Source organism: Acanthochromis polyacanthus, chromosome 18, assembly GCF_021347895.1.
Source record: "Acanthochromis polyacanthus isolate Apoly-LR-REF ecotype Palm Island chromosome 18, KAUST_Apoly_ChrSc, whole genome shotgun sequence".
NCBI classification, from domain to species: Eukaryota; Metazoa; Chordata; class Actinopteri; family Pomacentridae; genus Acanthochromis; species Acanthochromis polyacanthus.
Window position 1 is genome coordinate 10367570 of NC_067130.1, and position 26965 is coordinate 10394534.

Sequence of the window (26965 nt, forward strand, 5' to 3'; positions counted from 1 at the left end):
CACGATCGGTTTCATTTTCCTCTATTTTTATCAAAGCTGCTTTTAAAATCGCACAAAAATATCTTGCGTAGAAAAGTAATTGCCTCTTAAATTAACCAGTGAGCTCACAATACGGCGCGCAGCTTTTGAACACAATAAAAGATGTTGACAGTTTTCCCATTTGATCTAAAGAATTTGGTTGGTGTCTTGCTTATATACCTGTCTAGCAGAATTAAACCAAGCACTCACGATGAACCATTGCTGTTGTTGCTTGTGGAGGTGTCATTCCTGAGATAGTTCCTCAGACTCATAGGTCGACCTGAAATTCTCACTCATTTGCTGAGGTGAACACAGAGTTCCCACCTCTAATGTGGTATGAATTTAAAATTACTGCCACTGGAATGAGGTCACGTAACTACTGTGAATATAAAACTGATTATGCACACACACACACACACGTACACACACATTAAATATCCACATGTCTCTAATCTCTCTCCATAAATGCAGACCTATGCACAGAATTAAAATTTGAGAGGTCAGAAATGAAATCCCCAGACACCCTCATCTTCACCGCGTTTTACGTACAGTACGCTCCATATGTCAAGTTTAAATATCCACGAGGAAATAAAAAAGGAGGTGGGGAGGGGTTTGATTCTAAACGGAGCCACTGCCCTTTCAGCATTTGTCTGCAAGAGGAGGAATGTGAACACTTAGATCAGCAAAAGGGCCAAATATTTGCAGAGCACCAGACAACCGCTCCGATTTGCATGTCTTGCGCTTGTTTGTTGACACACTATAAAGAGCTGAGCTGCTCGTTCAGCACACATCATATTTCCCCATCTTTCATTCCTACAAGCAGAAACAGATGCATAAAAAGCAAACAAGCAAACACCAATTCACTTCCCCAAGCTCAAACAACCTTGCTTTCGAAGATTACTGTTCAAACGGCAAACCATATGCCTGGAACTCATTCAAGAGCATGTCGCATATGTTCAGGTTTTTCCCAGTGCTGCGAATGGTTATTTGGCCCTGAGCGATGCATTGGAATTGGTCACTTAACTTGTGGTGACCGTGACTAGGGGTGGGTAGCAGTCAGGCCAATGTCTCATGCCTGGTTAGAGTACAAGCACTGAGGGGGACGAGGGCCCATTCTCTGACGCTGCCATGCTCCCGCTCCCTCAGGGGTTAGCAAAGTTACTTACACGCACTTGACTTACACCAGTGCGCAAGAATAATGGTCCCACATTAAGCCCTTGATCTGCCATTTTTTATCTCTGCTGCAATTTAGTGTGGCATAAAGGAAGTCTTCTGTACATAAATATTTTGTGGTTACGGCTGCTGGTCAGGCAAAATCATTACCTCGGTGGCTTTAAAAAATTCATTTGTGTGCACCTCTGTGTAAGTAATACATTGTGCTACATTATTACAGGGCACCTCACTGGCACGCTGCCAGAATTAATCAGCTCACGCAGAGTTTATGTGTTTACAGCTGAGAGGTATTTAAAAACAATGTTCTCTTCCACCCGAAATCAATGGGAGCATGTGTGCAAAGAATATTTGCTATACATGCACATACATTTTTTATTATTATTATTATTTGTGCATGTTGAGGTCGATGGGAGTTAGCAGTGCAAGTCAGGTGGTATGGTAATGGAGTGGCTTGAGGAGCATTTTGTGCAAATTGTGCACGTTTGGGTCACTGTATAGAGATCATTAACTACACTATGTTTTATACAGTACTGCAGAGTAAAGGATGGATGTTTTTTTCCGAAAGGCTTTCATAAACTGTACTGATTCACAGAATGCATACAAGTACAGGCAAATCCATTAGAACTGCTTTTACTATTTAATGCATGCAAGCTGTGTCTGTGGGACATATGGGGAAACGCACGGATGACAATAGTTACTTAATATTCTGAATTTACAACAAATGCATGTGTAATAAAAAACAAATAAATGGAAGAAATCCTCAAATCAAACATTGTGTATTTCACAACAGGCCACAGAGCAGTAAACACAACCACTCTAAAATATATGGAAAATGAACACTATATAAAATACCCTGCTGCAAGTATTTGTTTTTGAAAAAAAGGGGGATTGTTGTTCTAAACTAAAATATAAAGATGCTCTAGTCAGCTATACCCGTTTCTGTTTGCAGCAAGTGATACTCTGAAAGTGGGGCTGTTGCCTTGAGATAGTCATGCTCTTATTGTCCAATTACGCCCCGCACGTTTTACGTTGGCAGCTGAACAGCAACAACCACAACAAGTTTCAGGTATGATGTGGTGAAAGATAGCAGTGTTGACACGTTTCACTGGGCAGTCTTACACTACAAAACCCGGGGCGCAGCCGTAGTTCTGCATGTGAACTCTAGCCGCAGGCTTCAGTGACCACAAGTCAGTCCAATAAACTACTTCTTCCCCTTCAGTGCTTAACACATGAGACTGTTGCACTGAAAATGTCTCTGAACCAGCCACTAGTTTTGCATCCACTGTGGAGGTAAATGAGTCTTCTGCTTGAAGATGCTGACCTACCTGCATACATGTTAAACCTTCTTGAGAATATAATGCATTTACTGTATTTAAATGGTAAAAATAAAGCTATAAAATGCATCTTTTCTTAATTTACCACACTGCCAATACAACCTTTCTACAATGATTAGGTATTTTTCTTAATGTTAGGCAATCTCAGCAAAATGCAGATCTATGTTGCTATGCTGTGCAACGGTTGCACTATGCATTTACCATTAGTTTACAAGTGTCGATTGTAGTCGCAGTGATTGCTGCTCAGCAAAGATGTTTGAGTTATAGATCTATATTAGCTCTCCTTCATGCTATATGTGGAGAATGATCTTTCCAAAAAACTCAGCTGATTCAGTAGATTTAATTGGATGTTTCTTTTTTTAAAAACTTTCACGAATATTTGTGTCTATTCTTTCACTCAACTTAAATGCACCAGACCTCTTTATGCACACACCAGTGGAATTCACAGCGAAACAGCAGCTCTCTTACTCAAAGTGGAAAACTGATTTTAAACATAAGGGAGAGAAAATGACAGATGTGTGAAAATATATTCCTTACAACTTTAGAAAAATGCTAATCTGTCCTTCACACTTTTTCCTTAAAGCAATAACTTCTTTTAGCACTTATAGAGCCTCAGATGTGCCGTGACTCCTTAACCATTCTAAATTCTGGACCCAGGAAATTTTGGATTCTCTTGTCAGTAAATATACTGCACTTAACTTAGTGTTCTCAATGGCTGCAGGCAAATCAGAGGTGTTAACCATCTATGTCAAGCTGTTTTGATGGGTTTTTTTTTCAGTTTCAGCTTTAGAGCTCAGTTAAATCGACTCGCAGCGGTGATGACTTTTGTTGGGAAGTTTGAGATGTATTTTCTCTGTAACGGCTTCAAGTCTCCCACGCACAGTGTGCACCCAGGTTGCAGTACACTTCAAAATATACATCCCTTGATACCTCCTTTAAAACGTTCCGATATTGTATGCCAAAAACTCTGCTTCAGGTGATAGGTAGTTAAAATGTTCACACAGCAAAATAGCTGCAGGTAATTGATAATTATTTCCCCACATGTCATTAGTAGGCACTGTCAGTGCTCAGCAAAAGTAAGTGACAGTCTTCCCTTTTTTTAAAAAATGCTTGTTAGAATGAAGTTTACGCTGACGTTACTGAAGTACCAGATTTGCACATAATTACTGATATCAAATGTAAGAGTTTTGAATCTTCACGGTCCAATTTTCAGAGAAAACAAAAGTCAAAATTGATGTTATTTTCATTATTGCTACTATTATGATTTTATTTGTTTCTAAATCAAACAGAATCATGTCATCTAGGATTGCTTTTCAAAATTTCACTAATCTTTAAAAGCACGATTCATTATCTCACTGCACCCAGAGCAAGAACCTCTCCAGAGGCCTTAACAAGGAGATTAAACCTGCAATATGTAAGATTTTTAGCATAAACATAGCAATAACAGAACGGCAAGCAACTATCTGCTGTGTATAGGTATAGTGGAGATATGTTCAGCAGATAATGAAGTTTCATTTCTTCTGTGGGTGTTGTCATCTGAGCTTCTCTGCTCTCTGTTGTGGCAGCCGGTCCAGCAGCATGTTTGTGCATATTAGTGCATGTGAGTCCCACCCTTTGAAACTCTGGCCTTCTCTGTGTTCAGAAGCACTATAAAAGCAAATGTGTGGTCCTTTCAATTCAGCATGAAGCCAGTGCCTCAACAATCAAAAAGCAAAGTAGTTCCATCAACAATAAAGACCCCTGTATTCTACAAGGAGTTATTGTTTTTAAGGACATTCTTCCCCAGTCCTTTACTATGACCATATTCTCTCCCTAACTCTAACCAAGTAGTTTAAGTTGCTTTAATTTAAGCATACATTAACAATGTCCTTTGGATTAATTCACATTCGGTGTTATTATTGAGAATATACTATCGGGATCAGTATATACATTTGGGGTTTTTTTTGTTTTTGTTTGTTTTTGCTAGGACTGATACCAAAGCCGATTATGTCAATCAAGAAAGGCCAGTAACCAATATTTAGAACCAGCGTGCAATAAATGTAGGGTTTTAACAGCATGTTGTTGCAGAGAACCTGTCATTCATAACGAGACTTCTTCATTAATAAGGGTGACAATAACTGAACATGTAAAATAGAAACAGAAGAGATTAAATTATGATGCTCCCCTCTGTTTATGTAGCATCGACTGAGATTGATCAGTTTGTCTCCTGCAGTTCTAGCTGCAGTTCTTCTCTGTTTTCTTAATATTTCACTGTTGTATCATTTTTATTGCCCACTAAGGCCCAAACCTTAAAGCATTATTAGTTATTGTTTGCTACACTCCATTTCAGGGTAATTTGTGACGACCTTCTAACTTAGTCACTCAACATTAGCTTAGCCTTAGCCACTGTGAGAGAAACTAATTTCCTGGTTTGTGGCAATGGCTTGTGTTTCTTATTCAGTGTTTGCACTCTCTGCTTGAGAGACATTTCTGAGGCTACAAAGTGACTGCACACAGAGAGAGGAGGTCGCATCAGACCTAAAGTAGTGCATATCAATAATGGCTCAGTACACAGACTAATACCAATAATTGGAAAAATGCCATATATTGGCCACAGTAATCAGTCTATCCCTAATGCACTGTATGAGAACTTGCAGCCAAACAGTCATGTTGGATGATTGCAATGTTTTCTTCATAAAATATCTGCACAGCTGTTACTTTGACATATTCAGTTTTGCTGTTTACTAGCTTGTTGTCTTGTTGTTCTACTTTACTATCTTTGTTTCTCTGCTTGTTGCAAATCCGGTCACTGGCCCATGAAAATTTTTCCATAGTGCAAAAACTTCAGGGGTCTTTTGTCAGTGTGCCAGATCAGAAAAGATTTGCATAAAACTTATGTACAAGGACTTGAATTACAGGGGACAAGATATATATGAAACACTGTATCTATACAAGTGAAGTATTGAAATATAAAAGAAAACGAAACTAAAATAAATGAGAGAGAAGGGAAAAGAGCTCATTGTATAAGAATATCAGCCTTCAAAGATGGCTTTTTTCATGTTTTTCTACAACAGAGAGTTAAAGACTGGTGTAGCATCTGATGCAGTTTACCACAATGCACAAATAGACTCTTAAAAAAGAATGAACAAAAGGAAAGGAAGTATGAAAGAATGAATGGTACATGCTTTGTGACATAGCAATGGTAACACATTGGAACCATTTTATTCAGTTCAGAGGAATGGACCTCTAATGGGGACGTTCACACTTGACCACTCAACTTGAAGTCGCCTGTGAAAGGGAGAATTCACTCCATTCCTCTCAAGTGTATAATGACTCATGAGATCACAAAGTGTAGGTGGCTAAAGAGAGAATTAGCTTCTTCTTCTTACTTTATCGCTAGTCTTGCATGCACTTTTATTGGTTCATATAACTGTGTTCTTTAATGGCCAATTCCAAGATTGAGATAAAAGTGTAGTGACCCATAACTCGAAAGAAAAGACCTCAAGGTTAAAGAAGAAGAGATGATAACTCTGAGGCAGAGGGTTTAAATGTAAAGAGAGGGAGGAAGCATATAAGGTGATGCAATACAACAAGAATAAGGAGGATGCTGTGGTTGAAAATGATACTGTGATTATTTCTGGGACTGCAACTATTGCCTCGCTTTCACCATCTGGTGCATCGAGGACTTTGGCATCCGTCCTAAAAACACTTAATTACATTTTATGATGTTTCAGCCCAATATTGTATTTCCAATTTCCAAAAAAAAAGTGTTGCTGCAGGAATCACCTTACAGAGTGGTTTATACACTATTACAGCTCTAACCCTTCACACCTGATATTCCTCTGCTCTCACTTTAGCTAAATTATTAAAGCATAAATGGAGTGCAATATTTTGAAATGAAAGAATTTTGCTACCAGGTTTCTTGTTTCTCTGCTAAATTCTTAAACATCAGCTTCCCCAGTTGAAGTATCGGTCTTAACATACTAGCATTGTTTGAATTTGTTGTGTAATTGCCAGACAAAACATCAGACAAAGAAAACTGACTCCATTTTCAGTCTTTGAAGTACGAAACATCTCCACATACGCAATAGATGTCTGCAAAAGAGATATATGTCGGACTAATTTTTAAGGTATATTCCTCAGTTAAACCAACTTTAACAAGTGTGCAGTTCCAAGGCCCATCTGTGTCACACAGTGTGAAATTATTGGGAGAAAAAAAGAACATGACAAAAAGTATCACGAAGATTTCTCAAAGGCATTTGATTGTGCGATTACAAGGCTACCCAAAAAAAAAAAAAAAAACACTTTACACAACTGGAGCAACTACTTGGCAATATTTCATGCATACAATTATATAATATGGGGTTTGAGTAACACAGCGGATTATCTTACTAATTATATCTTTAAAATGCAATTGGCAAAGTAATCACAGTTAGCTGCCTTCATGCATCCCTCAGAGCTCGAGATAAGATAAGAGATACGAGGGAGAAGCCATTTATAGTTAGACTTGGACAGCAGGGGTGCTTAACTTTTATTTTGGAAAGCTCGTCCAAAGTACTGAAAGCATCCATTAGCGGCACGGTGGTTTGTTTAAATTAATTAGTGATTTGATAAGGCAAAATAACCTTGATAACGGTGAAATACATTTCTGTACATGCAAGTCTTTACAGGGTGTCTGCTCTAACAAACCTTGTGCATTCAGGCAGCTGATCCAGAAGATGAATTTATTTCACTTTCGGCCAACCTTGCAGTCGTGAGAAAAAGCTCATTGTGTAGATGTAAAAAGCAAAAACTTCTATTCACACGATGTTCTTGACATTTGAAGGTGAGGTCGCTTAAGGCAGCAGACAAAGCTGTGTGAAAAGTTCCAGCTTGGGGTCATCACACATTGTGACAACTGAAGCCTCGTGTTGGCCGTTTTTCAACTGCAAAACTGTCACATTTATCACTTGTGGAAGTGTCATCTTGAAATTTGACTGCTGAAAAAGTTGCATGTCAATGTACTTCATATACAATGTTTGAGAGGTAGTATAAGTAGTAGTTCGGCTAGCATGATACTTTATGTCAACTAGCAACATACCATGTAACCTCGACAAGTTCCTAAATCTGTCTTCATTTTGCTTATATATTTTTTACCCAATTCATGCTCCACTTGCATTATAGTACATATATTTAAGGTTTTTGGATGCAGAGTGGTAATTTGTCATATAAGAAAACGATTTATTGAAAGTCAGCATTCTCTCTATTTGGTAGGTAGCCTCATTTTGCTTGTACATAGTTAAAAGTCAAACTATATTTATGTTACAGTATGTTTTGCCTTCAAGCAAAGAAAACAAAAGTCCGTTGGAGTTAGATGTGCTGACTGTGGCTATCACTATCTTTGGGGAAAATCCACTGAAACCACACAAGATGGACTGTCTCTGCAGAATTGAGTGGCCCTTTTTTCCCTTCGGTCAGTGGAGAGTTGATGCTGTTTTCATTGTGGACACTTTCAGATTGCACTATTCTTGATTTGGTAGGAAGTCATTTGGCTTGTGAACATTTCTTCCGTCTGCTCTGCCCTGCCCTGCCTTCTTGCGATGTCCCTGCAGTTTAGTTTTTTCCGACACCCCGGAGAACAACTTGGCCCCAAACTGCTTCACTAAGCTGACTTGACATTGTTGCAAGCCGGCAAATGAATAATCCAGGACAGCATGGTGTTGCATTTTCACAGTATAATTACACAGGGTCATTGAATTGCGATATCATCTGTGAGAATTAACAAAGAAACATTCGTTCATTAACTTTTTAAAGGGGATCTGTCTTGTCTTTTAGTATGTATTATCTTTGACTGATAATCCTGAGCCACTTATTTTAATAATATTAAGGTTTAATTAATAAAATTAACACTACACATTTATATCCAGAAGTCACAGTTTCATATCTAACATTTCTGCAGAAATGCAGGTCTTATTTGTGGACTATAAACTTTCTGTCCAGCTTATGCCATATAGTATTGGATTGATGTGGAGAATGTAAGCAAACCACAAGCCATACATTAAAAGTATTTAAACCATTGTGGATAAGTTGTTAATTAAGCATGAGAGTGAGTAAAGGAAATAAGTGAGCCTGTCTTACCTCCCAGGGTGGCTGAGATGAGAATGTGGGTTCCATATTTCTTAATGATAGTGTCAATGAACTGCTGAGTGGTGGGTCTGCGGCCCAGCAAGCGTACGCTGCGCTGGAACTCAGGCATGAGTGGCACAGGGTTCCGGATGAGGTCCCTTCTCTCGATCGCTGTGTTCCTCACCTTCCAACGTGCAAATTCCCTGACAAGAAAACAGAGAAAAACAACAGTTTGATCAAAAAATTGCTTCGTATCTACCACTGAAATTGTTAATAACACTGTGGTAACACATTAATTATCAACACTCTGTCTCAACAAATGCATTTCTGGGAAAACTGTGGGCATCTGGTGGCACACAAAGTGGCCTGTCACATGAATAAAACAACAAAAAAAGACTTGAGGATTTTAACAATTTATATAGGAGCTCCAACTTCAGATCACACTGAGGTAATTTTTTTATGAAAGCAAAGAACAATAGCAAACATTTATGATGAGTTTGATGATGGAAAAGTGATGTATTCTCCTGTGTGCATTTACTCATTCTGACTACACAAAATCACAGCTATTTGGAGTGTAATTTGGCCAGCATTATATAATGGTCATCTGCTTTCCTAGAAACTGCTCAAGGTCATTTTCTTTGTTTCACACTGTGGCTTAAATCTCAAGAAAATACAAAAACCAACAGGGCATTAAAAAAACAGACAGTGCCACGGGCTAAACTGTGCCTAATTCTGACCTTGTTGCTTCTGACTGCAGTTGAAACATATATTTCTCAGTGCAAGAATGGTATAACGATCCTACAAAATGTTTGTGTGGCTTTTTATCATGCTGTTTGCTTCTGTCCCTACTGAGATACACATCAAGAAAACATTCCTACAGGCAGACAATTACAGACAACTCTGACGGTTAGGCGAAAACCAAACAGCCCTGCCCAAAATATCAAAAAACAGACTTTCCTCAGCTGTCCGACGAGCAAAATAACAGTTACTATTATTGAGTCTGTGGCTAATGCCCGGTAATTGAAATTACCGATTAGCGCACTAATGAAAGTAGGTTTCATTGTCAGTACAGAGAGTTTCATGCAGATTTAGATTTGTCATTGATACAAAACAAGTGGTTCCTACCTTTAATTCTGTTATTGGTTTTCTGTTTTGCTTTGTTCTTTATTTGAGGAAACGCACAGTCAAAGTGAATTCCTCCTGCATTGTTTTTCTCTAAAGGAGACATCATTTAATGCTAATTTAATCAGAAACTGTCATTTTCAACATCATCTGCTCTTAATGACGGTCGCAGTAACGTTTTTGTTTCCAACAGGAAAATAAAGCATGCATGTATGTGAATGTTAATTTGTCATTGATGCACTGATGGCAGATTAACATGCACAGGTGTGAGGCTGTTCACATTCAGATGGCACACATATAGACAACAGTACACTGTCTATACTCTGAGCTGAGATTTTTTTTTAAAATTTATTTCATTCTATATATTATGGGTAAATGCAATTTCCTAATTAGTGACTTATAGTTTTAAAAGCATTCCCGCCCAATTAGATTTAAATTGAATTTTGATTATATCTAATGATCTTAGTATATGAATGATGAGCCCATTTGCAGCAAATGTGACCTAAAGTGCAATAAAAGCTCCACTGGATCAAGCACAAACAAATGGCTTCATCATCTTGGTGATTTAACCCTAAAAGCCTTCTCTAATTGAAGTCCAAGCATTGTATAACAGAGACTTACATGGATTCAGAGTAAAAATCAACCAATAAATGGAGACAAATAAATACAAAATGTTCAGAACATTTAAGTAGTCTTTTCAGCCTTTTGGATACACTTTCATCCCGACATGCATTTCAATCAACAATTCATGAAAAACAGAAACTTGAAAGGAGAAATTTCTGCAAAATTCTGGCATAATAAATAATAAAGAGTAGATTTTGTGCACGACATGAAATGATTAAAGCAAACATTGTAACTTGCAAGTTCAATAAAAATCACAAGCCTCTTTTGTGATACATTTTTTCCCCAAAAAAAACCTATATTGCTGTAATTTTTACTGAACACACACAATTAGACATTTTATTTGTGGTGCCATGTGTTTAAGCACTGCAGATAAGCAGTATGAGCAATATGACACTATTACAAGTCTAAGCAAATAATTAAGAATCTAGTACTGCTTCATGTCTACACGTACAGAAAGCAACATATAAAGACATAAAAAAGAAGTAAAAGCAGCTCACAACATACACACATCTAGCCTGTGTGCAAAATAACACAAAGCTATTGTAAATGTGTGTTTAATACTTCTAACAACAAGCCCAAACACGTCCATTATCGCCCTCCAAAAGTGCATTTGTTGATTTCAGAAGTAAGCTGCTGCAGAGTGCTTTCTAGCAGCTTCATCTCCTGAATAGGTGGGTCCCCTCAAATTGATCGGTCACTTAGTTTGAATTTTTAGACATGCAGTCAGCAATGTGTCGCTCTGCCTGCCTTGGCAGCAGCAATTTTTAATGCTCTATTCAGCACTCTATATTAGCATTTAAAGTTCCATTCCTTTCTGCCGGTGGACTGTTATGCAATCATGCAACTTCATAATGTAGCCAACATTTCAAAGGTAATATCTTGACAGCTTACTCAAAGGAGAGGGTATTTTACACATTTATTTTCCACATTCATTTTCCACAAAAGAGCTGAAACATACCATTAGAATGAGTAAATGAGCGCTTTTTTTTAAACTGACAGTATAGGCTTTTGCAACACACAGGAGATCTTGTCCCCCTGTATGTGTAATCACACATAGCATCAAGTACTGTCTTCCAACCCGAAATTCAATAAATACTTTGTGGCAGATTTGCAGAAGTCTTCCCTTTTTTTTCTTCTTTTTTTTTTAAATAGAACTTTTGCAATTCCTCAATGCTGCGAAGACACGAGAGCTCATCTGGCAGGACAGGCCTCACTACTCATTCTAGTACATGCTGACTCAGCTTCCCCGCTCCTGTTCCATGACTTAGCTCTATAAGAGGTACATGTTGCTATCATTTCTGAAATCTGGAGCAAACACGAAAAGCCTGGCGAGCCGCGAGATACTTTTTTTTTGGCAGATGTACCGAAATTTCTCTATTTTCATTGTCTGCTCGGCTCTTCCACTGAATCCGTCTTCGCTTCTCCTCTCTCCCTCTTTTGTGGATATCAGTTCATTGTCACAGGATGTGTCTCATGGCTCGGTCACTACCAATTATCATATGAAGCTTTATATGGGAGCCGTATGTACGTGGGCCCCGTCTGCCCCAGATTAGACATGCCAGCAGATGGAACCTGTGACATGATTCAGTGCTTTACCTCTCAGCTCCAAGACCGCTTTAATGACCTATCAAAGAAAGTTAAGAGGAGATAAATGGCGTTGCAGCCGCACAGAAGGAAGATAGGAACATAGGTGATTATCGCTTTATGGTGTTTAAGTAACTCATGTGGGAGGTTGAGATGCATTCCGCTCGCTTGTGAGGAAGTGTCTGCGACCTTCACAAAAGCACAGGATGCATGATACGGATGTGGACAAGCACAAATGAATAAGTACCTAATTCATTTATTAGAATAAAACAACTTGCTGAAGATTTTTGTGGTGGATGTTTATACCGCAGGGAAAATGTGATGATGTTTATTAACGAGTAGCACATTGGCATTTTTAGTAAAGAGTTTATGTGATGATAAAGGACCCCCACCCCCCACCCCCTTTTGAAGAATCGGCTAAAGTTAATCCTCCAATGCCCTCATTGAGACCACCATATTATCGGATTCTGCTCCGGTGTTTGTCTCGGTGCAGTTTAGTGGCGTAAACACGAACAGCGGTTGCTAGGAAATACATTACTGTAATCAAACCGCCAACTCCCTCATCTCACATAGATCGACAGAGATGAGAGATGAGAATGTTTTTCACAAGAGATCATCGGCTCTAATGAATGTACTGGTGGCTCCAACATGTCTGTGTCTATTTCAGACCTCAATCAAGAAAAAGGAGCCCGAAGAAAAATAACGTTTGAAGCACATCAGCTGTGATGAAATGCACTCTGTGTTTTTTTTCTTCTTCCTTCTTCTTCTCCTTCATAGTGAACTTTCAGAGCTCACTTGTTACAGCGCAAATGTAAGATGAAGACACATACATCAAAGCAAGCGGCGCAAACTCAAGGCAAGTCTTTCAAAGTCACACCTGTGCAATAAAGGCAGTACAAGCAGCTTTGATTTGTTTGGATTTCTTGCCAAATTTATTGATACGAACTGTGTCTTGTCTGCGCTGTAGTCTGTTCTTGTTAGAGCCAAACTCTTGAGAGTGTTCCTGAACATGAAAGTCCTCTTTTGAGGATCCACTAGATGCAATATGTGATATATAACTGATTTGGCAGAATGAAAACAAATTAAAAATTTAACAGAATGCATTAACACATTTCTGCCAGTGTTCCAGTTTGACTATTTTGGATTAATTGATGTGCAAAGGATAGAACAACTCATTCACTGCATCAATGCATCGACTGCAAATGATGTCAATCGCATCAGCTTGCTAGAAGAAAGAAGAATTACTGAGTTCTGCATTGACCAACTTGAAATACTTTGAGCAAACCATCTCCGACAGAAGACTGTTTCAAAAGTTAGATTAAAGCTAATGTTCACAATGAATATATTCTAATGAGGAACATGGAGTGAGGTCGGTGCTAATTGCGACCAATCATCAAACGCATTCATTTTTGCGCAGCAGATCAGTTCAATTATTGAAAGGAATAATGAAAAAAGACAAACCAGTCACAGCTGCTGAATAAGGAAAAAGAGAAACAAGGCTGCCTACTGTATTACTGTATCCAGTTGTTCTCCAGCTTGTTGTTTCAACCAACAAACGTGGGCGCTAGCAAATGAATCAGGTCCAAATCTCAAGGAGTTTAACCTTCTGTCCAAAATAAGACGCCTCTGCAGTGTAGACGCATGAAAAGTCTGCAGTGTAATACTGTGAAAAATTAACATCTAGCTTTTTGTCAGTTGACACAATTTGTTGCAGGATTACTGTTTGCTCAAATTCCCAAAATACAAAACCCTCTAGAAGCTGGTGTATTGTTCCTGTTTGCTGTAAAGGTGTGTTATAACGCCACTAGGTCCCTACAGAATGGCCATGACATTAAAACAGAATGTTACATTTGTTCATGCAGTTGATTAAATACTTAGCTCTCGCACAGCAGCAACAATGACAAGTTGGATGACGCAGGATTTTCATAAATGAGTCTATTCAAATGTAGTCGAACAAGAACAGCTGGTCTTAAGTATAGCGATTAGCCTTTAACTACTACATAATTTTAAGCCACATTGATATTCCTGCAGCACCATTCTGCTGCCTGCTCATTCTGCCGCTGACTATATAATTCAGGACAATGCATATTAAGAGTTTGAAGGCTGTTTACTCTTTTCCTTTATATCTGGAACTTCAGGTGCTTCATAAGGATGAACCTTTCTTCTCCTTCTCTCTCCATTTCCATTCGTTTCGCCGGTCGCTGCTTTTAAAATGCAATGACTTGAGCGCATTAGATTGGTCATTAATGCAGCTCACCCCAACCTGCTGATTCTGTAATACTCCCACTTTTAATGTATTCACACTCTCTCTCATGTGTCCAGCTATGCCTGGTTTGTGTCAGCACATGCGGTCACCAAAGTTGCAAAAACTGGCCAGTCAGGCCCATTTGTGTTTGCACTTCTGCTTACGTTAGCGTCTGTGCCCTCTTTCAAGAAGACCGAGCCTTTTAAATACTTACAATAACAAATAATTTATTATACCAGCTGCTGTTGTGAGACGTAATTGCTATAACAGTGCCTCTATACATATTTGAAATACTTTGTAATTGCTTGGATGTTATGTATACGGCTCATTTTGATCGGGTTAAAAAGTGCTACGAATGCCATGGTGCTCCCTCTAACTAAAATGGATATAAAGTGAGAATATGGCATGTCATAACACCTTCCAGGCAGCATGTTGTCTGCTTCAATTAGAGTCGGGCTGTATTGACATCCAGCGAACAGTCCCTAAAGCTCTGACGGGGGCAGGAAACGACCATCACACAGTGTGTCACCGCAGGCACTTAGTTGATCCCGATGCCGGAGCCCAGATTAAAAAACCTTGAGAGAGCATGACAGACATTCAAAGTAGAAGTGTGGCAGCACAGAGGAAGGAGAGGCGCAGTTCTGTTGAAAGAAAAATATCTAATTAATTGAGAGGGAAACTGGCTTGGCGAGGCCCGGAGACAACATGTTCTTGGGCGCCTCTTAAATGACATCAGAAAATAAAAAAATAAAAAATAATAATAATAAAAGAAGCACGACTGTCAGTGAATCGCACAACTTAGCTTCTTGTTTCCCTCTGCTCTCCTCTCATGCTGTATCAAAGTGTTTACAGTCAAGCACAAACCATGTTCAGATATGTTGTTCAGTTACATCTTGACCTATGTCAGTATGTGGTTAAAAAATAAAAATAAAATCACATTTGCATGTGTACCTCTATCTGAAGCAAAGTCGTTGCCGTTTCCTCTTCTCTTTAAGCAAACAACACCCATTTATGAAGAAACAAAGTAAACAAAATCTTACATCTCGCCATAAAGCTGTTAATGTTATCAAAACACTCTGACTTTATTTGAAGCAGACGAGGTGCTGTCATAAAGGGCAAGACTGTGGCACTCAGCATTTTACTCGGATGATTTAAAGGCTGCACCTGCTGGAGAAAAAATAATAATGCAAAGAACAAAAAGAGGCCAAAATACATCTTGCTTGTTCTTGTTTTTTCTTTTTTTTTTATCATTTCAGTACTAAGTAGTGCTTTTTTTTTGCTTCTCTTTGAATGAATTCAGAAGCTTAGCAGTCGAGGATTTAATACCAACCGAGGGCAACAATAATAAATAGTGTCTGGCGTGCTGGACAATTGTACTGTCAAACACACACATACAGTACTTTTGCTTTCAAAAAGATGAGAGAGCAAACGGGGTCAACCTCCTGTACATCCGTAGTTCATTTGTGAAGCCTGTGGTGAAAATCTTTCTATGTTAGTGGGGTGAGGATTCTGTAGCTGCAGGTTGTGGTTAATATTGTACCGAGTTACATCATAATTATCTGTCACACACAAATACCATCTGGTACAATGGAAGGTATTTTTTGTGTGTTGTAAAAATGTTTATATTTAGATCGCTTTGATGGTGTAATAAAACTGAAATAATTGCATACAGAATAGACAAATCTGTTTGATGTTTCTTGATATGTTCAAGGTCTGATTGGAGAGATGAGTGATCACTTAGAAGTAGGATTTAATTATTAAGCAAATGTGCTCATCATTAGCATAATGTATAGTAACTGTGAAGCTAAATTTGTGAGACAAAGATCATGTTTTGTATTTATTAATTATAAATTACTGCCACACACATTAACGACCAGTCAAAAGTTTGGACACGCCTTCTAATTCAGTGGTTTTTATTTAATTATTTTGTACATATACTGAAGACACCAAAGCTATAACAGAATACATCTGGAATTATACTGTAAACAAGAAAGTGTTAATCTTCATTATTAATCTACAATCTATAAAATAATACAAATAAATAAATAGAATTGAATGAGAGCATGTCCAAAATTTTCACTAGTGGTTTAAGTAATGAAATGGTTGAAAATATAGAACTAAAAATGGCTGTTCTTTACATAAAATCTCACAATTTTTAATTTTAAGCTAAAGATACAACAGTTATGATGCTGGTAAACTTTATGTTTAAGTTAAAATGACTCTGGAACCATGTTCTTCCATTATTAGCATGACAGTGTCCTCTGAAAGCCTCCACAGCCATGAAGCTGATCATAATATGTATTTTTGCTCAGTTTGGTTCGTATTAAGTCAGCTATTCATCATACTTTTACACAGTCACGTTTCTTATCTGGTCATGCATTCAGTTTGCTATTCTTGCCTATATCCCTATTGTACACATTAGAATTAAAAAGAAAACTGCCAACATGAGAGAATTACTCTTGTTTGCACACTGGATGGTTGCCATTTTCCGTGTTGTCCAAATGTGGCTTTAGATGAATCTGAAACCTAATACCAAAGACTCACAGTGCAGTCAGTGGAAATGTGGACAGAATGCTCTCCCTGACATGTTTTGTAAATGGCACAGAAAGCACTTTTGTTTTAGAACAAAGCGAGCAGACAGACAGCACGCACACGCACACAAAACAGTAATTAACTTTTTCTGTTTGTCTGTTTGTTTTTAATTTAACTGAAGAATGTGTATCCCTATTTAAGATTGCAGTTTCTGCCTTTGTACATGTGAAATGTACCACTCTGTGTAATAATCTGTGTGTGTGTGTTTGGGGCCACTGATGCGGTTTTGTCGAGCTGCCTCACATCCTCCTGATGTGGGAAGGAGCCGACTGTTTTCATGCTTTGATAAAGGAGGAACCTTTCATTTGCAACCATTTGTTCCACCACTTGTTTGTTAGGGATGACTTGACAATTGCTGGTTGAAAAGGGTACAATACAACAACAGCATCATTTTGAATTATCTAAGTCAGATTTATTGTCACATAGCAAAAAAACGCCTTTAACAGTCCATTTCCAACAGCCAAGCAAAGATTTGTCTACCAAATCCACTGACCTGAAAGCCTAAATCATGTCACAGTTTTGCATGTAAAACAGAGATGCTCTTTGAGGACTAGAACACATGTGTAATTACAGTTTTTTTGTAATTCTCCCTCCACAGCTTCTCTCTTTGTAAAACTATTTTAAGATAACATTGTTGCACTGAAGTAGTGTTCATGCTAATGGCCTGCTGCTGTGATTACCATGAACATAATGATCTATCAAAGCGGTCATTGAAAACAAAAGAAAAAAGCAGAACAACTAAAATAGCAGTGAGCTCTGTATCTGCTCTCACTACAAGCTGACCATGACGTGATCTCCATCTGCTCTCGTGCTGTATTTACCTGCTCCCTCTCCACTTTGAATGCCAAAATGAATCCATACAAATATGAACTCGCGATTGATGCAGTTTTTTTTTTCAAAAGGACAAAGGTTTGGTCATTCAGTGTGAGCCAGATGATCGAGGGTGTTATAAAGCTATCGTATTAAAATTAATTAGCAAATTGTTCTACTCATGGGGATTTTGCATTATAGCATGCTACATCATTTATGAAAGCCCCTGAAATATTCCTGAGACATCACTGATTGAATCTTTGCCACACTGTTCTATACAGAGGCATGTTCAGCCGACTGATAGTGGTGCACCGTGAGGGCCTCGACAGAAAACACTGGCAAGCTGCTAGGACTCGGGGAGACTTTGATCCAATAATGGTAATTCCCCCATGAATGACTTTGTGAAGCGATTTTGTCTTCCCACACAGTATTGACTTATTCCTTTTCATTCTGTACATGGCGTTCCCACACAGAAACAGTGCTGCGTGATCTCATCTACTTGGATATGGTATCTTTTCAGGGATGTAGGATAAATGTTAATACATCCCGACCAACATGCGGCCCAGCAGGGTTTACGAATGTCTGTATGCGTTGCGGTTTCAGAAGCCGCCTTCTTTGGAGAACTTGACAAGGCAACGAACAACAAGGATCCGTGATTTACATAGAGCTTACAGTAAGGAAGATTTCTGTGGGTGAAAATGTATTCAGGGCTTACGGGAAAGAATGGAGGGCAGATGTGAAGACATTTATGAGTTAAAAGCGATTTGCTACCACGACTGATACAAATAACCAAAAAGTTAGTCAAAACAAAAAGTGGAAGCTGAGCTGTCCATATCTAACTACACAGTCTGGCAAGCTTTAGGCTACAAGTCAGATGGGGGTCATTCTGCAGCAGTTTTAGAATTACAAGAGCACCTCATCTCATCATCTCTAAATGTGAATCCTCGTGTTAACTTGAGAGATCCAAATGGGTGTAAAATGCATTATCTTCCTGCCCTTTCCTCAGTTGGAAACTACAGTGTGGTAATTGTAGCCAAGTCCAAGTACAACTTTCAATAGAGCCATAAAGTATATCTACTTATGCCTATCTTCCACACTTAGCAATGCTGCTTCAGCTATTGGTCTCTAACCAGCATGTGTGGCATAAGGTTTTGGACAAATTAGTCCAAAAGATCACGCTGATGATATAAAAACAAAATGAATAGCCTGTTTTTTTGTATGAGTCGTACCATTTTTGGTGCAATATCAACACATTATGAATATTTGACACAATTAAAAACTGTTCAATATAAATTGTTCAACATATACTAGTAACTGTGCAATATTACTACTTCTATCAGTATTTCTAATCACAAAAGGACTTGTGCAATGGCATTAATATATGAAATATTAAGTCCATCCCGAGGTAGTTAGATAATCTTAAAAAAAAATAGAAATAGTATTTATGTCCATTTTTGTTTTGTTTTGTTTTTTTTTTGTTTTTTTCTTCTGATGTTTCTTAAATGTTAGCACTAACCCCTGCTGCTGTAAGAATACAAGTTCCCCACTGTGGGTTTAAATAACACTTAGGGCATCGTATAAGAAAGTATGTCTGCTTTGTAGCTGCATATAATTGATAAAAAACTAAAGCCACATTCTTGTTGCACTGCAGTTAAAAAAATGCATATATGCAAGAATATTTTGCAGACATAAGATGAGCTATTTTTGAATCTAAGCCACTCAAGTCCTACCCTGGAGTTCCAGCATAGTCACAGGAATTGTTAAGCCTTGTTTACATCTGGTAGCAGCTTTTTCCCATTTCTCTATTTCATGTGATTTACCAGCGACCCATATTAAGAGATGATATTTTTGGAAGCTGACCTCTCAGTAGTTGTACATCTGTGTCTCATTCACCACAGGTTTTCACATGTTTGCTCTTACTTCTCATATCCCTGTTACCATTTATTGTGATCTTGCTGAGCAGCCGGCTATGTGTTTGTACCAAACCCAGTCACCATTCTTTCAAATCAGTCGGTGGTCACAGCAAAAGACCTACATGAGCTGCTGAAAAGATCAGAGATGTGGGCAGAGATTCAGACGTGTGGAAAGGCACAGGACATTTTTAGACACTGTCATTCTGCACTAATGTGAATAGAGGGACTGGTACTTTATACTGGGGGAAAAAAAATCACGGTTAAACTGTTTTACTTTCTTACAGTTGAAGTGTCTAGCAGGTTGCATCTCTGTGATCTGCCTAAAGTAGACAGTCGAGTACTAGAATAGTGTCATCATCGACACTGCAACACATGCCTCACATTTGCATGTTCACTTTCCCTGCAGAGCAATAATACAATTTCTTTCTTTTGGGAAGACCCTGTTGTTCCTGTACTGCCAGCGCATTACGAAGCAGCATGACAGAATGAAAGGGGGGGAAATAGGAGGGGGAAAGAATACAGGCCTTTCCTGGTAATAAGGAGGCAAAGCTCGGTAATAAATCAAATAGACAGAGATACAATTGAAATCCAGCATGAATTTCAACCACTGAGAATTATTCAAAATATTATGGAAAGAATCTTAATCCTATGCTCCAGTGCACACTGGAGGACTGCGCCGAAAGAGGTAGGATATTAGCGAGAGCGGTTTTGTGTGTGCTTGTTTTATTTATTTCCACTTCAATAGTGGCATGGGCTTGATTTTGACACACAGCAGAGTAAATAGTGTAGGAAATTGAAGGAGCTATTTTGAAATTCTCCTGTACCATCAGCACAGAGGCCATGTAAAAATATCCAAGCGACTGTTCCGAGCTAATGGGTTTAGATAAAATTAGGTATGTGTTAACAGTAAATCACTTTGGACTCACTGTCAATGTTCCCACGTGTCTGTCAAGATAGTGGCAGTACTGTACACACTGTCGAACAGAGATAGTTGCATATTATTCATCAAGTTCAGTTAGGTAACATTCTAAAAGGGTTCTTATATAATGGACTCAAAAAATATGATCTAGCATAGAACTGGCACAACATCATTGTCTTGAGTTTGAACTTTATGGTGGCATTTAGAAGCAGCTAATTGATAAAGCGGACTAATTGAATTATAGGTTCTTCTGTCTGTTAAGAGTTGCAAAAAAAAACAACTGTCGCTTCTTTTCCCTCCTTAACCATCATTCTACCAGTCGCAGCAAGATCTTCCTAAGGTGTGCCTTCATCTGTGTGGAGTCCATCTGTGTGAAAGGGTGGCATTATGCCGGTAATGACCGTATTGTTGTCGGTGCAGTAGAAAGCAGATACGGGCAGATGGAGAGATGAAAAGAGAGAAGAAGCTGCACAGAAAGGATTATGTCAAGGTTACTGTGATGTACAAGATCAACACTACGAAATAGAAAGGCGGCCTTTAATCATACAGACTGAGGGCTTAGTTTGGATGGACTTTTGATTTCTTCTGCCAACTTTTTGCACGAGCTGGAGAAATTCAATTTCACAGTTTCTCTTTTGAAAAGTTGTATCGTTTTATTGACAGTAAAAGTAGCAATGGGCTGCAGACAGAGGTAAGGAAATGTGGGGAGGTCTGAATTGAGAAGTTGGTCGTAATTCCCACATGATTGTAATATTTTTCTTTTATTTGAATGCACTGCTGTTGGGATGAAGCTTTGCTGAAAGTCATTAGATTAGAGCGGGTCATCGTTTTATTTAATTTTGTGTCTGCACAGAAGATGGACTGACCCTGGAAGGAATCCTCGGTGGGCTCAAGTTGAGGCAAAGGGGAAATAAACACCATAAATCTAATTTACTTATGACCACAATGACACTGTTAATGCAATAAAGCATGCTCAGTGGCAACACAGCACACTCATAAGTGAGTTATTTTTTGGGCTGCTGTATGTTGGAAATTCATAGTAGAGCTGTGACCCTATCATACTTCACCACCAAATATTGGAAAGCTTTATGAATCATGATACCCAAAAAGACTCTGATACCATACTCACATACAAGCATCTTAGTTATTAACTATTAATTGGAGCATATCAGCAAATGAAACGTGATTGCCTAAATGGAATACGATTGCAGGCATAATAGCTTTGTTAGTGCACTTTGTAATTGTGATGAGGCAATGGAATGAAAATGGATCTAATCAAAAACAATCTCTTAATTCGCTTTAATCTCAAGAATTTGATGGGACATGGTGCCGGAAGCGAATGCATGGGTGAGTGACATGAGCGTGTGTTTGAATCTAATTAACTGTGTAACGTGAGAAGTTCTGCTGATGAACTAGTCTGACTGTGTGGGCAAGAACTGAGATGAAATTATTACGAGACTACACAACAAATAATGGAGTGAGAGTCACGGGCTTCCTCTCAGTGAAGGCCAGGATCGTGTGGAACTACAAAATATGGAGATGCATACAGCATTGCTGAATGATGAAATTGAAAATAGTCTGAACTGCATTCAGAAAATGCAGTTCTGAAGACTGTTTGCATGTGCCACCATCTCACTTGTAAAGTCTCTCTGAACACTTGATGAAACACTTCATCACCTCATGTATCCAGTAATACAGACACACAGGAACACACAGCAGCACTCTACTTTTAATGAAAATACCTTCCAAGGTCAAGGCATTCATGCAGTAAAAAGAAACAACTGCTATTGTTAGTGCCCTAGATGCAGCTTATTGTATCCCATCCATTTGCCGCTGAACTCAATTTGCCCCATAATAACTGTCAGTCACACCCCAAATAAAGCAGCATTATGTTGATGATTTCTGCATACTGTATTGGCTGTGAGTGTAATAGGTAAAATAAAAGCCATCTATTTCATCACAGTAAATCCCTGTTATGCTTTTTAGCTACTATAAATAAAGTTATTACAATTTACGTCACTTCACTTCATTTAAATATGGAGAGCCAGTTGTTATTGTGTGTAATTATTTGCCTTGTTGCACTTTTTTGTGATTGCAAAATAGCTACTGAAGAAAGCTACTGCATCTAGTAGTGGCTTTTCAGATGTTGACCTTTTTATTGCTCAGCAATTCTCAAGTTCAGCACCTCATGTTAGTAACAATCATTGCAGACAAAATATGCTCAATAAAGTATTTTAATTTCAGTTTCACAAAGGCAAGAGTGGAAATCAAAAGTCTTTAATTAAGTTGCTTTTGCTGTTTCTGAAGAGGAAAAAAATGTCCCTTCTTTGTTGATTTTTAAATGACAATCAAATCACTATTTTACTCCAATTTCATTTCTTTTCTGTTTCTAAAATATGGTCATAGAGGGCAGAAAGTATGCTTTCAGAAACCAATTTACTCTTGTACACCGTTTCTATGACCCTGGATAGTCCAGTTTTAAAGCTTGCTAACACCACACGTACAAACGCTACAGTGGCAAAAACTGTGTGAAGGTGAATGAAGTGTGGCTGTGTTTAATTGCTTATTATTTCTGGGATAATCAGGAGACAATGCTTTTGATGGCTTGTTTTCTCATGACAGAATAAAAAACACATTTAGTTTTAAATGAATCCAATGATCATTCAAAAAAACTGTTTTTCCAGCCTGGTCTGACTCCCACCTCATCACATAATACTGCTTTGTCACGAAACCTAAATATAATATCTGAACACACTAGGTGCCTTTTAATGGTATTTTTCACTTCTGCTCTGAGAAACGTGTAAAAATCTGTCAGAACCAGACAGCAGTCCTCAGCTAAATGTTCTCTGTTGGTGCTGTCAGTTGCTCCTTTTGGAGTTACAAGAAGTTTGCCTTGTAATGCATAATCTTCTGTAAACCCAAACCATGATGTTTTCCTAATCTTATCCAAGTAGCTTTGGTGTCTGAACCTAATCAAACAGCAAGTGCAACAAGACTCAAGTTAAAAATTGTAAAAAATGGGGCACGAACTTCAGTCATTTAGCCACCACTTCAATCTCCTTAGGGAGTTTTGTACTGCAATAACTATAGATCCGCCAGCGTTGTATATTGAAGTGGGTGACACCAGCGCCAAAGGACACATTGTGTATCTCTGAGATGTAAGCAGCATCAATAAAACTATGAGTTGGTTTTTCATAGTGAGAAAATGGAATACAGAATTAAGATCTGCTCTCATTGCCCTATCTCTGACATTTAACCCTCAGTAAGTACATCTCCAGACCATTTTCCTGATTTTTGAAAAGACTTCAGCTGGTAGACACTGTGTCACAATCATGCACATGTCAGAGGTAATCTGGAATATCATTGCTGCTTCACTGCTTGAAGTCTGAAAATGAGAAACATGTCATTACTTGTTAAACCCACTTATCAGGCCTTTGCTGCTAGACCCCCAGAGATCAAAACAACCTTTCTGAGGATATCAGACCGGCTAACTCTGTGCCCTCCTTCTAAAACTCCTTTTTCAATAAAAAGGACTCACTTACAAGATGCAACTGATCTTTTTTCAGGCTTCATCACCTTGGCTTGGACTTTTATCTATGAAGAGAAAGTGAAATAGCATGTTTCCATTGAGCACACCTGTTTCAGCCGCTCTCTAAATGAATGATTTTAAAACGATTTCCACTGGGTCAGTTTAACCTGAAGATTCTTTAATAACTGGGTTGGTGAAGTTTTTATTCATTGTCCCGATATTCCATTCTACATTAAAAGCAAAATAGAAGCGGAGATAGAGAAAATCTGCTGATATCTATGATGCCCTTCACTGATATAAAAACAATATTTTATGGATATTAGAGTATTAGGGCCACGTTTTATTGTAAGAAACTACAAAACACTATGATGGCAATTTCTTGGACAATAAACCGGCAACTACTTTTCTCTCTCATGATATACAAGATATGGACATAACTATGACTTTATAATTTCCCAATAAACTATTTTAAAAATAAATACAGCACATGCATCCATTGGATCACCACACAAACTGCCAAAACACTCAAGCACATAGCTCCATAAAAGCCCATTTAAAATTCACTGAAGACGTATAAGAAAGCCAGCAATACGCTACATTTCGAGCACAGTGAGGGGAACATGTCTAATATTGTCGGCGTTTTGCTGGAAGTGCATTGACTCAGATGTTCTGCAGGAGGCCCAGAATAAACCTTTTTTTTGTGTTTGCGTAGGTCACACAAAACACCAAAGCCATGTGCTGACTGCAGGAAACAGGGCTAGGAGAGGAAAGACACCTCTGCTGAGGTGTTTAGAAGAGATGCTGTGCACTGGAACATATTCAGAGGTTATATATTTTTAGATGTTTAAAGAAAGTGTTGTGAATTGTCTCTTGTTAAGCGAATGGTCTGCCCTTTTGGTTATTTGAAGTTCACTCATAAGAACAAAATTCATCCTGGTTTGTGCTGCCCACTTACTTTAAATTTGAATACTGTTACACCTACCTGGTTTTCCGTCTTGAGGTCTGTGCACAGTGCACCCACATAAGTGCTTTCTGTTAGTCCGCCTGATTAGAGCTTCTCCAGGTATGTTGCATCTCGACTGGCACCTCTTGACCCTGCTGTGTTAGTTGGGATGTATCTGTTTGCGCAACTCTCAGCTTTGATTATTTGGAGTACGTGCACCTCAGACCTCACCAAACCTTAACCTGCAGCAAGATCTAATCAGCAAACGTGTGGGTGGACAACATCGAACAGTGTAAGTAACAGAGTGCAACGGTTGAATCTCTAGGCTTTAAAATTGGACATTAAAAGTCAGCGGTGGCAGAGCATTCAATGAGTGTTACATACTTCTAAAAATTAACGTAGCACCAAACAGTTTGCCGCCCATTGCAGTGGATCTTTTATTATTATCGTTTGCACCTTTCGTTCTTGTTTTGGGAAATACAGGACTCACTCTGGTGGAATATTTAGTAAGATTAAGCAGCTTTGCTCTCCACATCACAGAAATGGTATTATGAGGCATGGCTGCTCCATTATCTCCTCTTCAGAGCTTGTTGCTCTTGTGGTGATGTTGTATTGCCAGTCTCAAGGGAGAGTGGCACAGACGTCCCACGCAGTGAATTAGTCAGTACTTAACCCTGACAGTTTCTTCTAGCCTCCTGTTTCTCCTCTAATTACCATCCCTTCCTTGCCAGTAATTAAGTCATCCCACAGCGGGGGCTTTTTACCACTAGGTTGGAGAAGGAAAGTGGCATAAAGTCCCTCCCCAGATCAGCTCTTGTTGATTGTCCCAAACCTATACAGCTGAGAAACGCACATCAACACCCAGTATCATCACCACTCCAGTGATTGTAATTGCAGTGTAGCCCCAAGATGGCATTGTGTTTTGTCTATGTGTTCCATGCGTGTACAAAAGCGACAGCTTAGAGTAAAGGGAATATAGACAGATCAGAGTAAAACAGATATTTTCTGTGCCCCTCAGCAAATAATACTTACAAATATTAAGGTCTCTAATGTAAAAGTTTTTTAAAAGAAGTTTTTTAAAGAAAACAATTGCTCATTTGGTGCACAACAGTGAACCATGGCAACTCGAGAGAATTTAAGCAGTGCTGGAATTTCAGCTCGTCTGATTGGCTGAGACGAGTGTTGGAAATCGTTACTGCTTCAGTCAGCAAATGGGAAATCATGTATGCTGCCAGAGAACAAGGCGTTAGCCAAGATCCGTTTTGGTAACAGGATGTTTGTGAGTCATTTAATTTTCTCAATCACCGGCATGATTATAAAGTGTGTATATATATATATATATATATATATATATATATATATACTTTTGCCCTGCAGCAAGAAGATCCCCGGTTCACGTCCCGGCTTTCCTGGGATCTGTCTGCATGGGGTTTGCATGTTCTCCCTCTGCATGTTTTCTCCAGGTACTCCTGCTTCCTCACACAGTTTAAAAACATGCTCAGGTTAATTGGTAACTCTAAATTCTCCATAAGTGTGAATGTGAGTGTGACTGTGTATGTAGATCTGCGATAGACTAGTGACCTGTCAGGTGGGACAGGCTGTAGCCACCCTGTGACTCTAATGAAGATTAAGCATTATATAGATACTGGACACACACACATCTGATCTTACCTGGTAAAATGAAGAATTATATATATATATATATATATTTGATGGCTGGAAAAACATTATCTACAAGGCAGAAGAAAACTATTACTGACAATGATATCAAGTTCTGTAAGCCAAACTTCCCCATGTATTTAGATTGTAGATAGCCAATAGCAGAGACCTGACAAAAAAATGAGGGATGACTTGCAGCTGAAATGCCTGCTGAACTCGGGGACATTGCAATTACATTGTCAGCATCTTAAACCCCGAGGCCAACAGGATGCACTTTTATTGTGTTCTGCTCGATGACAACACAATAGAACAGGTGACATATAGCTTCAGCTTGTGTAAGATTATATCAGTTTAAAAGTTTCTGCAACACAGTTCAATTTGTTTGTTGATTAATAGCAGATGAAACAGCATTAAGG

The 26965-nt window shown here is 38.6% G+C and overlaps 1 protein-coding gene across 3 annotated transcripts in view; it reads right to left on the minus strand.

The window, feature by feature from the left end:
• Window positions 1-26965, minus strand: part of brinp1 (bone morphogenetic protein/retinoic acid inducible neural-specific 1) — a 110666-nt gene that overhangs the window by 52454 nt on the left and 31247 nt on the right. For all 3 annotated transcript variants that reach the window (XM_022204150.2, XM_051938298.1, XM_022204142.2), the window contains one exon: window positions 8622-8812. In XM_022204150.2, coding sequence (XP_022059842.1) covers window positions 8622-8812 — 191 coding nt within the window. The remainder of the gene's footprint in view (window positions 1-8621; window positions 8813-26965) is intronic.